This window comes from Zingiber officinale, unplaced genomic scaffold, assembly GCF_018446385.1.
Source record: "Zingiber officinale cultivar Zhangliang unplaced genomic scaffold, Zo_v1.1 ctg113, whole genome shotgun sequence".
NCBI classification, from domain to species: domain Eukaryota; kingdom Viridiplantae; phylum Streptophyta; class Magnoliopsida; order Zingiberales; family Zingiberaceae; genus Zingiber; species Zingiber officinale.
The window spans coordinates 20,137-38,420 of record NW_024589815.1 but is presented as its reverse complement, the minus strand read 5'-3'; the positions used below and the strand labels follow the sequence as shown (position 1 = coordinate 38,420).

The following is an 18,284-nucleotide window of genomic DNA, read 5'->3' as shown; positions in this document are numbered from 1 at the left end:
TTTGATGATTGTAAATTCAATTATTTTTAAGAATGGATAAACCATCTTATGACAACTGACACCCTGAACTTCATTCGACAATGCATGCCCACCCATTCATAGTCAAGAAGTGTCTGTTCCCAAACAAATTTCATCATAAGTAATTATATTAGCTTTAATAGTTAATTATCTTGTACTAATTCTTTGTTTATAGATACGACTGTGCATTTTTGGTATTATAATACACTAAATCACTATATTATGAGATAAGTCTAAATTTCACACAAAGGCACATGAAGAGTTACAGATTTACAGTTGGGAACAAGATAATGCATCACTCAGCTTTCAAATTTCCACTATGACAATTCTCATCCAGTGTTTTAACCTTGTACACTGTTTTTTATGGGATGATAACACATAGAACTGATTATTTTACATTAACATCTAAATAATTATTTTGTATCTAAACCATCTAAGTTACAATTTGATAGATGAATTCGTGATGGCCTTCTCAATACCACTTGTGATAGTCTTTGCAGTAATATATGGTGTGTAAATTATGAATTTGTATAAAGAATCTATATATAGTGTCAGATGAACCCACAGAACTTGGAATAAGTCCGATCGGAGTCATCTTGGTCCATCAATGGATTTTGACTAAAACCCATTGATTGACCTGGGGGCTTGGAATTCTGATATTTTACAATGGGATAGAAGAGGTGAATGTCTAAACATTATATATGTCCTCCAAATACGATTCTAATACTCCCACAAGAATTTATGGCTGCGTGCCAAGTGGCACGGACCTTGGTGTTGGTTTAGTAAGAACAGCACCAACCTAGTGCTAGTTTTCATAAACTAGTACCACGTAAACCAACACCATGTTGGTGTTGGTCTTACTATACCAACACCAACGTGGCCTCCTGGGTTCTAAAGCTTGGTGTTGGTTTCCAAGGATCAGCACCATATTATTGTTGATCTTCTCAAACCAGCACCACTATGTATAAAAAAATTTAAATCGTTTGGAGCCATCTGGAAGGTCTAAAAACAATAAACGAGAGCATATTTGGACTCCCGTGAGTCATGTAAACCCATATGACTTAGAATGAGTCCGATCAAAGTCCTCTAGATTCATCAATAGGTTTTGACTAAAATCCTCTAATTCAATAATATCCTATCTAATTAGAAATAATTATTTAAAAACTATAAATGAAAATTATTTGATAGTATTCAATATTTACCTCTTCAAGTGAGACTTGATCTAACAAAGCTCTTACCTTATTAATATGTGAAGGAGTAAATGTTGGACCCCGAGGTTGTTTTGATGTGATCAACCAAGTTAGTTAGGTCTTGTTTGTTATTTGATCCCTGTGTGTAAGTGTGCAGGAGCTTAGGAGCACAGGAAGTCGAGCGGAAGACGCAGCTAGCGAGAAGGACGGCACGGGCAGGGAGCCGACGGGCTCGGTGCGTCCGAAGGACGAGAGAGCTGCGGAAGAGTACACCGGTGGGCGAGAAGAACGTGCGCGACATTCGAGGAACATAAAGCCGGGACGGAAGCCTGCTAGAGGAGAAGGCCGGAAATTGGATTCGGATGAGCCTTATTTCGGTTGGCCGGAATCACCCAAAAGAACGGAACTTCGGAAGTGTGCTGGAAACACTGCTCAAGGCGCCTTCATCATAGCTTGAAGGCGCCTTCAAGACTTGATGAAGTTTTATCCGCTGACTTGGTTAGAGGCGCCTTAGACCTTGTTGGAGACACCTTGGACCCTTGGGATAGACTTTCCAGGAGCTATATAAAGGCCCCTGGAGCTAGAAAATATTCATTGATTCAAGCAATCAACTCTGTAATCACTCCTAGCAATAGTTCTGAGCTTCTAAGTATGTAAAAGGCTTCTCCGCCTTCAGAGAAGGAGATCGTTAGTGCGCTTTTCACCGCCTTGGATTAACAACCGTCTTGGTTGTAACCAAGTCAACTTCTGGTCTTCTGTATTCTTTTGTTTTATTATTTTATTACTATTGCTATCTATTTTGAGTTGAAAAGCCTTGAGGAGGGTATACTTTTATTTTGCAGGCAATTCACCCCCCTCTTGCCAGCTCCGCTGTACCAACAAGTGGTATCAAAGTCCGACCGCATCAGAAGGACTAACCGCCAACTGAAGCACAAAGATCAAGGCGATGGTCGGAGCTAACATTCATCCCCCGAAGTTCGAAGGAGACTTCGCTACATGTAAGCGAAAAATGGAGGTATTTTTTAAAACTGAATTTGATATACTCTTAATAATGAAGTATGGATATGCAGCGCCAAAAGACAAAGAAGAATGCAACTGGACGAAGGAGCAGGCTGATTGCATGGCCAACGAAAAGGCAAAATTTCACCTGCTCAGTGTCCTGCCACCCTAGGAGGTAAGTCGGATCGGAAGCTACGACTCCGGGATAAATTCCTGGAGCTCCACAAAGGCACCTCAGAAGCGAAGCTAGCAAGGCGTGACGTCCTCCGAACACAACTAACAAATCTCCGAATGAACAACGGCGAGAAGGTTGCGCAACTCCAAGCAAGGATCAAGGAGCTGATAACGCAACTAACAAATCTCGGGGAAACGATAACAAATCGAGATTCCATCCGGTATGCATTAAACGTCTTCCCAAGGACTCCAGAATGGGCGTCCTTAGTAGATGCTTACTACATCTCTAAGGACTTTGAGGTAAGTAGTTTAGAAAGTTTATTTTCTACCTTCGAATTTCACGAGTCTAGACTTGCAGAGCCTAAACAAGTAGAGAAGTCGAACCTCAACATTGCCCTACAAGCTGAAAAGGACGATCCCGACTCCGGAGCGTCGATCAACGAAACCGAAGCAGCACTACTGGTAAGACGTTTCAATAAATTTCTTAAAACTAATAAATTTAAATCGCAGTCGAAGAAGCATCAACGTAATAGAAGGACAGTCAGGTGCTACAATTGCAATGAAAAAGGGCACATCAAGGATGACTGCCCAAAGAAAAAGCCAAAGACAAAAGACAAAAAGAAGGTAAAGTACTGGCTATTTTCCCTATAATTCTTCACTTTTATCTCAATATTTCATCATTATCATACAAACATGATATTAATATACATAAAAACATCTAAATTTTTAAAATAAAATTTGATTTAACCCCAAAAAAACCCACAAAACCCTATATTTAAGTCAACCCGGGTCAAGGATGACTGCCCAAAGAAAAAGCCAAAGACAAAAGACAAAAAGAAGGTAAAGTACAAGTCAAATTCCTCCAAGCACAAAATCCTGAAGGCCACTTGGGACAATTCGACGTCCTCCGAATCAGAAGTCGAAGTCTTCTCAGGATTAGCACTGATGGCTAACCATCTCTTCGAAGATGACTCAAGCTCAGAGATGAGTATAGATGAAGGGGGAGGAACCTCAGAAGGAGAAGAAAGCTGCAACGAAGGGGGAGCATCACCAAGTAAGGTACGTGATCTCACTCCTAATCAGTCCTTTCAATTTATCAAATTACTTACGAAAGATCTAGCAAAATTAAAGAAAATACTGAATTGAAATTGAACTTAGCAAAAGCATGCCCACTAGAAATGTATGATAATTTAAATTTAGAAAATTAAAAATTGAAATTGAGAAATTGAAAAATAATCATGAATGCTTAAAATACTTTCCAAAATCAAAACTAAGGATTTATGAAAAATTAAATTGGTACATTAGAAAACATCAGGGACAACTTAGGAAAATTCCTAGAAACTATATACCCCCTAAGTTTTTAAATAACCCGGTAGGAAGAAACCTTTACTGGGTTCCAAAATCATTTCTAGACTAAATTTTTCTTAAATTAGGGCTAACAGCGAGAAAATTAAACATTACAATTTCTTTATGAGGTTTTGTCTAAGGAAGTGGTTATTGCTCCAATAACCAAAAAGACCTAGTACCTCGCTACGACCTGGAAACTAAAATATTGAAATAACATGTTTAATTAACTTTCTGGTAAAACATTAAAATTGAAATTAAATAATGCTTTAGAAAGTTTTTTTTTAACATCTTTTTAATTCAAACAAAAATATTTCTTGCATAAAATTTGTTTTAGGAAAATTTTCTATAATTTTTTTTTTCTAAGTTAAAAATTTCTTCTAAAATTAGAACTAAATTAGAAATCTCTTTTTCTTGCCTAAGTTTTAGCATAGAAAATTCTTTCAAAGTTCTCAGAAATTTGTATTACACGACTTAGGAATTTTTTTTCCCCGTTTTTGCTGTGATCAAAGGGGGAGAGTTTAGGTAACAAGTTTAGGGGGAGTTAGAAAAATTAAAATGTTTTTATTCTAACTTATGCACAGTCTACTAGTTAGGAAAATTAAATGGTTGTTATTCTAACTTATGCAAATTCTAATATTGCAATTTAAGTGCTTAAAATGTTAGTTTAGTAATTTTCTTAAAATTACTACTTGTCTGTTGTTGGAAATTGTTGGACCCCGTGGTTGTTTTGATGTGATCAACCAAGTTAATTAGGTCCTGTTTGTTATTTGATCCCTGTGTCTAAGTGTGCAGGAGCTTAGGAGCGCAGGAAGTCGAGCGGAAGACGCAGCTAGCGAGAAGGGCGGCACGGGAAGAGAGCCGACGGGCTCGATGCGTCCGAAGGACGAGAGAGCTGCGGAAGAGTACACCGGTGGGCGAGAAGAACGTGCGCGATGTTCGAGGAACGTAAAGCCGGGACGGAAGCCTACTCGAGGAGAAGGCCGGAAATTGGATTCGGGTGAGCCCTATTTCGGTTGGCCGGAATCACCCAAAAGAACGGAACTTCGGAAGTTGAAGCAAAGAAGCAAGTGTGCTGGAAACACTGCTCAAGGCGACTTCATCTGGTCAAAAGTGACCGTTTGTGCGCGGATAAAGTTTTATCCGTTGACTTGGTTAGAGGCGCCTTGGACCTTGTTGGAGACGCCTTGGACCCTCGGGATAGACTTTCCAGGAGCTATATAAAGGCCCCTAGAGCTAAGAAATATTCATTGGTTCAAGCAATCAACGCTGTAATCACTCCTAGCAATAGTTCTGAGCTTCTAAGTGTGTAAAAGGCTTCTCCGCCTTCAGAGAAGGAGATCGTTAGCGCGCTTTTCACCGCCTTGAATTAACAACTGTCTTGGTTCTAACCAAGTCAACTTCTGGTCTTCTCTAATTCTTTTGTTTTATTATTTTATTACTATTGCTATCTATTTAGAGTTGAAAAGCCTTGAGGAGGGTATATTTTTATTTTGCAGGCAATTCACCCCCCTTTTGCCGGCCCCGCTACACCAACAGTAAACCCCCACTTATTTATTCGTGCACCTTCAATATTATATAGTTTCTAGATTGGGACATGCTCCAAAAACCATGTGTGCTTCATTATACAGAATTTTACATACATAATAATGTCCATATAAAAAAATCACAAAATCTTACGATCTTTCTGTCGATCGATGAAAGCTAATTTCGCGAAAGATACGATCTGGGCAGATTATGAACTGGACGCGAAGCTGAGAGAATTTTGAAGGTCAGTCAAATAAAAAATGGTTTGGTCGACCGAATAAAAAAGTTATAAAAAAGCCCCGAGGCTCGAGATTCAACAATCATTTTCTTTCATCAACTCTGATCAATCCCTCTCTGCTTCTCTACTCCGTATAAGTGTTGATACGCTAAAGCTGTCCGACAACGTATGCTAAGTTCTATTCATTTGTTGTCGGTACCTTTTTATTATTGCTTGCATTAACTTAAAAGGTGATAGTAGGTTGTTACTATCAGAATATTGTAAACATAATAACTAGGGGTATTATTATAATTATGTTGTATATCCTTCTTTATATAAGTCAATAACTCCGTGGTGTCTAATACATGATTTTTCTCTTAACATAGTATCAGAGCCAAACCCTAATTTTTCCGCCGCCGCCACCAATTCCTGCCGCCATTAGTCAGGCCTGGACAGGAGAAAATCTCTCCCGATCCCTCTTCTCCATCTCGCGTCGCCCGCTTCCTCCGTGATTGCTGTTGACGCCGATGCCGACCTCCACAACCAAGATCTGCTCCTCAGCCTCGAGAAAGCTGCTCCCTCTCGCGTCGCCCACAAGCACAAGTCGCTGCTTCTCCCTCGCCCGTCGCCTACTTCTCCCTCTCGCGTCGCCCACGAGCACAAGCCGCCGCTGCTCTTCCTTCTGCGTGGAATATCCTTGCGTCGCAACATCCTTGTGTCGTAGTAAACCCTAAATGTTTTTCCAGCGCCACCACAGCAAACCCTAAATTTTCCAATGCCGCAGCAAACCCTTAATTCTCGTGCAATCCAACGACGGAGAGAAACTCCGTGCCTATCTCCGAGGTGTTGCGACGTCACCGAAGGGTAAGCTGCTGCCCTCTTTCACCGAGCTGATCAATAGCTATCCTCAGATTATTCTCATGTTCGTGATCAGATCCTGGGCAGCCCCACAAAAGCTACCATGGGCAGTACCTGGGCGACTCTCCTCCGTGTCCATGCCAAAGTCATGACGTTGTCTCCTTCCGTTCCTAGTGACTGCCACAAAAGCTTTGGTCTGTCGAAACAACAACAGACCTCCACCTCGTAAGGGTGGCAAAGGATATCCTTGGTGTGATCACTGCCACCAACCAAGTCACACGATTGATAAGTGTTGGAGTCTACATGGTCGACCTTCTCGCACTGCTCAAGTCGTTTAGAGTTCTGTCGCTTCTTGTTAACGTTGTTCATGAACGTTAACAAGCTAAACACATGTGTTCAAACTTGTTTGCTTAGTTTAACGAGTTGTTCAAGCTTATTTATTTAATTAATCATGTGTGTATTGAATGAACATAAACAACCTCTTACCAAGCCGAAAATCAAGTTTGTTTACGAACGCTTGGTTCATTTACAGCCCTAACCGGCACGCCCGAAGTATTGTGACTGGCGAGGACTCCTCCTGCGGGCCTCACGATTGCTGAAGATGTCTCGCGCTGGATATGGGGCCACCGAGGGCACCTCCTCCGGGCCTCGTGGCCGCCAAGGATGTGTCACGTAGGCCTTGCAGTCGTCACTAGCGGCGCGAACAGGAAGGAGAAGAGGAACGCGCAAACAAGGAGAAGAGGAAAGCGCGAACAGGAAGGACCGAAGATGCCTTAGCCTCACGATCGCCGAGGACGCCTCGCGCATCGCAAGCAGGAATGAGAAGAAGAGCGCGCGAACATGAACGAAGAAGAAGGTAAAAGTTGAACTTAAGTTTTGATTCAATAAGTTAGGTTAATAATTGCAATCAACTAATAGCAATAGTTGAGATAATTTAAATAGACTTAATTAAACCCAAATAAAATTATCTCATTATATATATATATATATTAAAAAATATTTTATTTATTATTTTTTGTATATTTATTTTAAAAATATTTAGATTAATTGTTTTTAGTTAATATATTTTATATTTTAAAAATACCAAAATCATATAGGTATGGCACGATACAGTTTCGGTACCGTCTCGTTCCGGTCCAGGATCGAAACCTCAGCATAGGTCGAACTTTTAAACCTTGTGCATAATTCAAATTTTTCTAGGTGAGGATGCTCACTTATTCAAATTATCAAGATCAAGAACTCTTAATTCATTCAAATTTGAAGTACCTTAAAATTAATTCAAAATTGGATTCTTGATAATGAAAAATACCTTGTGATTATAAGAGTCTGCTATATATATTTGACCATCTCTTCCACAAAATACTCCTAAGGGATGTTGGAGAAGCACATCTGAACCTACTCCATCATGGTCTCCAAACTGTTTGACATCAAATTGCTATTTAGCACCATCCTAGAACCAATTATTTTACTACTAGATTTAAGATTGTTGATTACCCTAAACAAATTATCTGGAAATAGTGGATCACCCCCTGCAAGCAACCTTGATCCTCCTGTCTTGAGATCAACAGCTCTAATGGAGCTGCTCTCACTATCAGCTACATATAACTCCTGTAAATCTACATTACAAGTAATTGACTGAGTAGACAGCTAGAATAACAAAATATTTCAAGCTTAGAATAAGTGACCATCTTACCTGGAGCCAATGTTATTCCAGAAGGTTGTGCAAAGGAAGTGCTTTTGGAGCTGTCAAATGAGAAAGGAAAATAATATTGAAGTATAGCTAGTTATTGCCCCCTAACATTAGTATCAATTTATTAAAATAAACAGCGCATTATAAAGAAGGCCTACAGTGTTATTCTAAGAGGAATTAAATTGATGAGTCATATCAGTAAACTTATGGAAAGAATTACTGAGAGAAGAATACGAGGTGAAGTAAATAAATTTCCCAAATCAATTTGGTTTATTCTTGGACAATCGACTATAAATGATGGAAATACAGTAGCACAGGAGAGTTCCAGTAGCATAGGAGATTTCAAACCATGATAACAAGAAATACCTTGAACCATTCAAATTTCTTTCATAGCCATCTCCACTAAAAGCTTTGGTAACTCCATTTGATGAATTGTACTCCCAAATCTGGTGCTGCCCAGCCATTGCAATATAAACTATTTCACTGGAGGGCTCATAGCAGAGATCCCATGGAGAATTTAGCACCTAAATGAAGAGATCAAAGTAAAGTCTAATCAATCAAACAAGATAACATGAACCTGGTATTTTGTTAACAGTGTGCAAAAAAATAGAAAACAATGTTCCAATGCAAAACCTGATTAGTTCCCCGTTCTCCTCCATCACGGTCAGAACCTTTGGTTCCATTACCAGCAAGGGTTCTTACGGTGTCATTAACAAAATCAATGACCCTGAAAAGTAGATGCATGTCAAAAATATGACAATCTTTTTAAATAAAGAAAGAGCATAAACAAAATTTTCCCTCAACATTCAAACCTAGTAACCTACTAAAGGTTTTCTTTGAGAACAAATTTGAAGGACTCTTGTAACCAATTTCACATTCATAAATATATTTGCCATAAACCCATATGCTTCAGAAGTATCAACTAAATTACTAGGTAAATTAGATATAACATCATTTAGTGAATTTCAGAACTACCTCAGAGCGTGATTTTCTGTGTCAGCAACATATAAAAGATTTTTCTTCGGGTTGTATGCAAGACCCTGAAAGCTAAATAAAAATAATCAAAAGCCAAACAAGCTGAACAGTCAATACATTAGTCGTACAGTTGGATTCTTTTCAAACTGTCGGTTAAAGCCTGAATTTAATTGAAAACAGGATAAGATGGTCCAAATTTTTACCTTTTTGAACCACTTAATCGTTGATGTTTTCAAAATAAGGGTTTTTGAAAAAATATTTTCAAAACATAGAGAAAATAAAAATTTTAAAACTGATGGGAAGTTCACCTAGGAACGTTAACACCACTATTAACAGTTGGATGGAGTTTGGGGCATTTATATATAGATGTACATGTACCCATAATATGTATTGGATAAAGATGAGTTAGTGGAGACTTTGCATATGGTGAAATCACATGCAACGCTCAGTAATGGCACTGCACTCTACCATGAAAGTGCAAGTGCCAAAAATTGTAACCTGCAGGATATGATTATGGGCAAGTGCCAAAAAAATTGTAACCTGCAGGATACTTCCAAGATTGAAAGTTAGTGCAAGTGCCAAAAATCTAATTATAAGACCATCTGAGAGTGCAAGTGCCAAAACATTGCATGGGTTTAGCAGGATACTTCTAACCTGAGGACGATTGAAAGTGGCACTGTCAAAATTTCCATCATTTAGTCCATCCTCTCCTGTAGCTCCAACTTGAATGATAAAGTTCCCATCTAGATCAGTGACCACCTAATCTCAGAAAATTGGAAGATAAGGATGCTAGGAGTTGAGACAAACATAGTTTCATAAAGGAAAATTATTAGATTAGCTTTCTCAATAGTTATGACAAATTATACTTCTACAGTATTGCATACGATTCATCAAACGATGAATACTTTTGCCAAAATCATAATAATATTTAGGTAAATATGAAATAAAATCTAGAACACTCACAATTCTATTGTGGTTGCTGTCTGAAATAAAGAGCCTATTGTTCAGTTCATCAATTGCCAGTTTCCCTGGGAATTTTAAAGGCGAGGACAATAACCAAGGATCATTATCCTTTTCTAAAGATAAGGGAATAACAGTGTTCTCCAATAATTTCTTTTCTCCATAAAATTGCAGAGCTGCATCAATGAAATTATCAAGATCCTGAAGGGTGAAAGGAAAAGGGTACATTTATTAGCACCACTTATTTGAAATGCTCCAAACTCAAAGAACTAACAAAATCATGAGTATCGGTGGTGAAGGGTGAATCATTAACAGGGTCTGAAATGGTTTGTACATGTTACAATCAACATTTACCATGTCCTGCGGAAATAAGATTTCTGGTAGGAGTTGAGCAATATCAGTACATACTATTTTGGATATTGTAAATAGAATTGTTGTCACTCGAGTGCCAACAACTCAGTCAAATATTTGAACATTTGAGCCAATGGGACCTTTACATATTATCAGGTTTTGTTTTGCCTCTCCTTGAAACAACTAATCTATATATTATTCACTTTGCTAGTTGGTGCAACTTCCTAGTATCATTAATTGTTTTCCCTAATTTTATATAAAAAAGGAACCAGCCCTATTTATCAAAAACCCATTTATTCCCTACCATGCCCGTTAGCTCCATACATTCATCTTATGGGTTCATTAATATTCCATGCTACAATTCTAAGTATGTCATCTTCTTCATTTTTGGACATTCTGATCTGTAAGAATTTGAACTATTTATTGTCATTTCCAGTCAACTCATTAGGTCAAATGGCCAATAAATTTTTAGTGTTCCAAATAACAAAAGTAAAGCCATCTGGGGGGATGGGTGCGTTGAATGGAAAGGTTTTTTTTTTAAATTTGCTCATAAATACACATTAACCACAGGACCAAACAAATGCAAATTAGAAGTACCTATTCCTATAAAAGTCTGATGATATCAAAACAGATGTGATCATGAATTCATGATGTATGCTCAAGTAACTAGTGCTCAGTCAGACTGGATTTGCAGTTATGTCGTGTTCTAGTAATACAAACATGAAAAATATTCTTATAACCAGAATCTAAGTCTTGATTATTCTACTATATCTACTGTACCACAGACATTGGTTTTACAATAAAACCTTATTTCTATGACATCAATCAAAGAACGTTTTAACAGATACAACTGAAGAAGGAATCTGAGTTTTAGCATCATATAAAGAATTCAATAGTCAATAACTAAATGAAGAGAAATAAGAGAAAAGCATTAGCGTGAACATATTGATCCTCCCCTTCCTGTACGAAAAGATGAAGAAATAGTTCATTAATTGAATGTGTATAGTACCTCTCGATGACCCTCTCCTGATATTTGCAACAGAACTTTCCCAGTAGGGCTAACAACAACAAATGTTGGCCAAGAGTTAACGCCTAATTCTCTCCATAAGTACATATTGCCATCATTAACAACCTTGAAGAAAGCATGAATTCAGGTAGGGAAAATGGGGAACCAAATCAAACAAGTTTACAACAATGACATGTAATTTAGGCAGTAGTTTAGATTCGATTTACGTCATAATAGGGAAAACAGTCAAGACAAAATGAAGCAAAATTAGTTCAGTGACAATTTATTCTGTCATCCAGTCAAATCAATATCAAGCATATCACAATGTATATAACTATGAATGTTAATAATATTCAGTCTGAATCCCCAAATACAAATGCTATCCTCTATCAGCAATGGTCAGGTTACTATAGGTATGTGTCTAATACTTAGCTAAGGCACATAGGTTTTGAGTTGAACTTTGATTGCTCAAATCAGTGCCATGTCAATAGCTAACTCAAGGTCAGGTTGATATTTATGTTTACCATTTGCTATCCTCAAACAGAATGGCCAGGTTTGTATAGGTATCAGTCTACTTACATCAATTTTAGGTTCAGTTCTGTATAAAAAAATGAGTAGCCATGCCATGAGCCAACTCAAGGTCGTGTTAATATTTTTGTTTACTCAATTTAATTCAAAATGTAGGTGGTGTAATCCACAGGTGTAGGTACTTCGCTGACTTAGGATATAGGTGAACAAGGATCCAAGATGTGGTTAAGGTCAAGCTTCATTCTTAGGGTTACTCCAACACTTTAAGAATAGAAACGAAGCAAAACTTAGTGGGAATTACGGATGTCAAGCTTAGCTACCAAACTGAAAAACTCACAAAAGCAGCAATTTCTGGAGAAAACTTCGAGTGAGCATAGGACTTATGAAACCTATGAGGCTAGTTGTTATTTCTTGTTAACAGTTTCTAAAATTCTGCTACAGATTTTAAAACATGACAATTCTTAATATCCTTATTTTTATTAAAAAAAAACTCAAGAAAATGACTCGAAAGTGGGAACACAAGCTAGGATAACCTGATTGTATATTTTGTTTACTTTATCAAAGTCACTTATAAATCTAGCACTACTCCACAGTCTACTAATCTGTGTTTTGAGATAATTCACTGTGAGACTTGAGGAATTCTGTCATGGGTGGAATGAAAAATTTTGCACTTGCCAACTAGCATAGAGTGAGTTTGAAACACTAAATCCAACTACTAGTCCCTTGCTAGATTTGTAAATTTTGACTATAAATGATGTATGAAATAGAAAACCATTGTTATACCTATATATGAATGATCTTACCATAATAACATGATTCCACGTGCTTAACTCTTTATTCTAACAACATAATTTAATTTTCGAAGTCTCACTCTGGTTACACTTAACTTGTACAGTATGAACATATTTTATATTATGCCATACAGAAAATGATTAACAAAACTTACAACATATGGAATTAGTAGAATAGGAAATTTAAGAAGAGAGGCATAAAGTTTCTCGTATAATATTACTTCTCTAAATTGAATAGTGGTCAGCTTACTGGATGTGAAATGTTGTAGCGCAAGACTGCACTTCTAATTGCTTCAAGATCTTTCTCGTTATCGAACTTTGCAGAGTGTACTCCAACAACTGTAAACTGTACATAGAAAACAAAACTACCTTCAGATGATTATTCGTTTTTTCCAAATGAGGAAGGGACAACAGATATATTCACCCATCTGCATATATCCAATAGAAACATGAACAAGAAAGCTACAAAAGTAGAGGCAAGTAACTGGGGAGCAGCCCCCCGGTGCCAGACAGATGGTTCGAAGGGCCAAACAGGATGTCATTTTTTGTCATCGACCAACCTTGCGGAGGAACAAGCCAACGGCACACACAAACCATAGAGCAGCAGGAGAGGCAGCCTCCCAGTGGCTAGCAGATGGTTCAAAGTGTTGGTGCAACCTTAGGTCAAGGTTGACCTGGTTGACCCGACTCGAGTTGACTTGACTCGAGTTGTATTTTGATGTTTGACTTGGGAAGATTGTTGATGTAACCTTAGGTCAAGATTGATCTAGTTGAGTTGTATATTGATGTTTGTCGAGAAGAGAGTTCTATTCTTGATGTTTAACAAGAATAGATGTTTGGGAGATTATTGGTGCAACCCTAGGTCAAGGTTGACCTGGTTGACCTGAAAAGTCCAAGTATGGAGACTTGGCACTGGAGAAGTCCAAGCAGGGAGCTTGGCACGAGGGAAAGTCCTAACTGGGATGTTAGGCGGTTGGAAAGTCCTGGTGAGTGAAGCCAGGTAAAAGTCCTAGTGAGTGAAGCTAGGCAGTTGGAAGTCCCGGTGAGTGAAGCAAACAGAAGAGAAGTCCTGGTGAGTGAAGCCAGGCACGGGGAAAATCCAGATGGGTCAAGGTTGACCAGACATCTGGTGAACGTCCAAGTAGGTCAAGGGATTGATTGGATATTTGGCAAGAGGAGAAAAGTCCAAGTGGGTCAAAGGGATTGACCGGACACTTGGTGAGTGAGTTCTAGCAGGTTAAGGGTGACCGGATGTTAGGCACGATGAACCAATAGGTCATGGTTGACCAGATGTTGGTTTAGGAGGCTTTAGACTTGATTTTAGGGATAAATCATAAGCTGGATCGATCAGGCGATCGATTGGCTCATGCCCAATAGATCAGCCGATCGATTGGGCGAGTCTTCGCGACAACCTCCTCCCAATCGATCAGTGGATTGATTGGGACAATTGCGCGATCACACAGAACAGCTCTGGATCGATCGGTCGATCGATCCAAATACCCCAATCGATCAGTGGATCGATTGGGAGCTGCGATTTCGCACGATAAGCCCTAGATCGATCAGTCGATCGATCAAGGCAATTTACCGAGAGCACAGAGGCGCTCTGAATCGATCAGCCGATCGATCCAAAGCCTCCCCGATCGATTGGGATCTATCCAATCGATCGGGATTCGACCGTTAGTGTCGATAAAGGATCGAGGCGTCTTCGAGCTTCCTTCGATAGAGAGTTTTCTCTCCTGCCTGAAGCTTCTGCTTCTTCTGGTGCTCCGAGCTTTGCTGAGCTCAACCGCTGCTGAAGCTTCGCGTGAGCTTCCCCGACAGTTTTCTCGACTGGCTTGCTGTTGCATCTGTCCGTGGAGTTGCTACTTCATCCGGGACCTCAGTCGACGAGAAGGCAAGCTTGTTTGTTTTACATTCATTTTGTTCTTGCTATTCTCTTGTACTCTTAGCTTGCTGTTGCAAGTGATTGTGGCGAGGTTTCTCCACCCACAAGGAGTTGATATTAGCCGGTTCTCCGGGGACTCATCCACCGACGGATTGATAGGGCTCGTCCACCTTACGGACACGCCGAGGAGTAGGAGTATCATCTCCGAACCTCGTTACATCCTTGCGTTGAGGTTTGATTTCTTCTCCTGTTTTCTTTCTGCATTTAGTTTCCGCTGCGCTAACCCTAGTTTGTAGAAAGAAACGCGACGATTTGGAGTCGGCTATTCACACCCCCCTCTCTAGCCGTACGAAGAGATCCCAACAAGTGGTATCAGAGCGAGGTCGCTCTTCATCGGATTCACACCCGTGGGAGCACAAGCGCTAGAGAATGGATCGGTTCGGAGAAGATGTCACAATTCCGCCTTTCTACGACCGCGACGATTTCGCGTTTTGGAAGGTAAGAATGAAATATTTTCTTATGACTAACTTAGTACATTGGAGTTGTGTACAATTAGGGTTCAATCCTCCGATGGATAAAGAAGGAGGACCTTTAGAAAAGAAGAAGTGGACGGAGGAACAAATCCACCAATCCGAGATCAACGATGAGGTAACGAAAATTCTTGAGTTTTCATTACCAAATGACATTTTGTGTGAGATAGGTGGTTACAACAACGCCAAGGGGTTGTGGAACAACTTGGCCAAGTTCCATGAAGTGAGCTCCACTTCAAGCCATGAAGAGGAGTTAAGTGAGCCAAGTAGCTCACTTCATGGAGGAATGGATTTAGAAGTTGAGGGCTAGAAGAAGAGGAGGAGAGTTCTTTTTCAAGTTCGGAGCAAGAAGAAGAAGAAGCGTCTACCTCCGGAAGGGATGAAGAAAAGAGCATTCATCCATCTTCAAACCTAGGTAACTCAAACATGTTAATTTCAAGTAAATTGCATATAATGTGTTTTGAGTGTAGGGAATATGGACATTACAAGAGCAAGTGTCCAAAAAGGGTAAGAAAGACTCCACCGGCGCCAAAGGTCAAGGAAGCCGGAGTCCCGAAACGCAAGGGCAAGGAGCACATGGTGTGCTTCCAATGCAAGCAAAGGGGACACTATAGGAGCCATTGTCCAAGGGGGAGGCAACCTCACAAGGGCAAGAGACCGGGGGAGCTAAGGCAAACCCTAAGGTAACCTCTAAGGTTCATTTTTGCAATTCTAATAAAATGCATGCTAGGAATTTTATTGCACTTGTCGATAATAACAAGCATGATAACCTTAGGAACCAATACATGTGCTTAGGAGCTAAACATGTTAGCCTAGGTAAGGATAACACTAGAAATACCAACCCTAGTTTTAACGCTTCTAAAGTTAAGAAAAACCTAGGTAGAAATCCCAAGAAGACTAGACACATGCCTAGGAATATCTCAAGAGAAAATGACAAATTAAAACTTGAGGTATTGGAGAGGGAAAATCAAGTCTTGAGGTCAAGACTTGATAATTTAGAAAAGGCTCTTAAAAACATGGAGAAGTCATCTCTAGGGTTTAAGAGTCAAAAACCCAAGTCCAAGGACAAGAAAGGTTTGGGTCACAAACCTAAGTCCCAAATGGTCAAGCCCACTTACCACAATGTTCCATTTGATTATGGAACAAAACCTAGGGCTAGGAAGACCATTACCAAGGTTACAAGGGGAGTCACCCCTATAGTTGACCTTGATGAGACCCAAATGACCAAGGCTTCAAAGCCTAAGAGGGTCATTAGGAGGGTTGCTAGGGAAGTTATCCCTAGTGAATATTTAGTGAACCCAATGAGCTCTAATAGGTATTGGGTTCCTAGGAGCATCTTCTCTACCCCATAGATGGGTTAGAGAGTGTCAACTCCAATTAGAAGGGTAGTTAACCCAACTTTGAGGAAATTGACACTCAAGGAGCATTTTCAAGGTTTTGATAACCTTTGAAAATGAAAAAGAATTATTATTTACTCCTTAAAGAGTAAATTGTGCCATATTTGAAAAATATCGATTTTAATCTTATTTGGCACAATTTAAGAAAACCTAGAGAAATACCATAATTGGGATTTTGGTTGTCTCTTAGGGATATATGGGCAATCTAGGGTTAGATTCTAAGTTAGCTAAGGCTAAGGATACTTAGATAGGGAATTTAGGTATTTTATTTGTGCCAACTTACCATGATTGGTTGCCATATGCCATGCCATGACATCATATTTATTTTATTATCATTTGAAATGTCATGATAATGTTTAGGCTAGCTTTTATGTCATGTTTATTTAAGTTTCAAACTTTATGCCATGACATCATGACATTGGCACATGTTTTCATTTATGATATCATTTTATGTCATGTCATCATCTCTTGCATTAATAATCAATTGAATTGATTTAAGGATGAAAAACACATTTTGATATTGAGATCAAAGTTGTGTTTAGAAAATGCATGAGACTTTAGTCTAAGATACCTAAACCCATATCTCACATCAAAATTGACATGGATGTGGTTTGATACACCTTAGATGTGTGTGAGATATTAGGATCATGAGTTAGGATCAAGGTGCATAGTTCTTGTACCTAGATGAGCCTAATTCAAGAAATGGAGGATCATAGGGAAAGCTTGTGTACAAGTCATGTATATTTAGCCCTAAGATTATGGTCCTAAATTCAAATGGTTTTAAAAGCATTTTAAAATTGATTTGAAAACCCTTGATGAAGCTTTCCTAGTGATAGCATTCATCATTGAACATTGTGATACAAAGTTGAGTTAAACTTGAACTATTTCAAGGTTTTTGAACTTTGTATCAAGATTGAAAAATGGAAACTATTTTCATGGAAAACTATTTTTCCTTGATAGTGTATGGTATGAGGAGTGTATCCTCAAAATTTTACGATTTTTGAAATTTTCTGGAATTTTTTAGGAGTTTCTGAATTTCCGGGAAGGGAAATCAGAAATCTCTGATTTCAGAGTGTAGATCGGTCACCGGACCGATCCAGGGAAGTTCTGTTCGGTCTGGTGACCGATCAGTGACGATCCAGTGCGATCAGTGAAGCGTGGATCGGTCTGGGGACCGATCCAGGGGGATTCTGATCGGTTTGGGGACCGATCAGAGCGTGCCAGTTTCTGATTTTCAGCTGTTGGTCTGAAATTTCAGCTGGAAGTTAGGTTTTGTGGATTTCTAAAGGTTTGAAACTCTCCAAGACATTGTTGGTGCAATGGTCAAGGGGGAGTTGACCTTTAGGGGGAGTTTTTACCTAATTGTCAAGGGGAGTTGACTCTTAGGGGGAGTTTTTACTCCTTAAGACTTTTGAGGATTAGTGACATAGGATTGTCACTAAGTTGATTGTTGAGTTTAGTATCAAGGGGGAAATTAAGGGTTTCAATGAAAGGTATGGGACTTTCATTAGGAAGAAACTCTTAACCTTGATTCTCTCTTTTTGATGTGTGTCAAAAAGGGGGAGAGATGTCCCAAGGGGGAGAGTGTTGGAGAACTTTGATTCCCTCTTTTTGATGTGTGTCAAAAAGGGGGAGAGATGTCCCAAGGGGGAGAGTGTTGGAGAACTTTTTGGTGTTCGGAGGAGAATGTTGTAGGAGAACATTGGAAAACCTAAGTTAGGTTATAACTTTGGTGTTCGGAGGAGAATGTTCTAGGAGAACATTGGAAAACCTAAGTTAGGTTATCGGGTTAACCTAACTTGAGTATGGTTTTGTCAAACATCAAAAAGGGGGAGATTGTTGGT

General features: G+C 39.2%; 1 protein-coding gene across 1 annotated transcript in view; it reads right to left on the bottom strand.

The window, feature by feature from the left end:
• LOC122035812 (protein SUPPRESSOR OF QUENCHING 1, chloroplastic-like) overlaps positions 1 to 18,284 on the bottom strand; it is a gene marked incomplete at its 5' end in the record, with an annotated part of 50,848 nt that overhangs the window by 13,074 nt on the left and 19,490 nt on the right. Inside the window, 10 exons of the mRNA XM_042594929.1 lie at positions 7,637 to 7,744; positions 7,822 to 7,943; positions 8,021 to 8,070; positions 8,384 to 8,541; positions 8,651 to 8,744; positions 8,993 to 9,057; positions 9,647 to 9,751; positions 9,956 to 10,153; positions 11,313 to 11,435; positions 12,879 to 12,974. Of these exons, the coding sequence (XP_042450863.1) occupies positions 7,637 to 7,744; positions 7,822 to 7,943; positions 8,021 to 8,070; positions 8,384 to 8,541; positions 8,651 to 8,744; positions 8,993 to 9,057; positions 9,647 to 9,751; positions 9,956 to 10,153; positions 11,313 to 11,435; positions 12,879 to 12,974 (1,119 nt within the window). The remainder of the gene's footprint in view (positions 1 to 7,636; positions 7,745 to 7,821; positions 7,944 to 8,020; positions 8,071 to 8,383; positions 8,542 to 8,650; positions 8,745 to 8,992; positions 9,058 to 9,646; positions 9,752 to 9,955; positions 10,154 to 11,312; positions 11,436 to 12,878; positions 12,975 to 18,284) is intronic.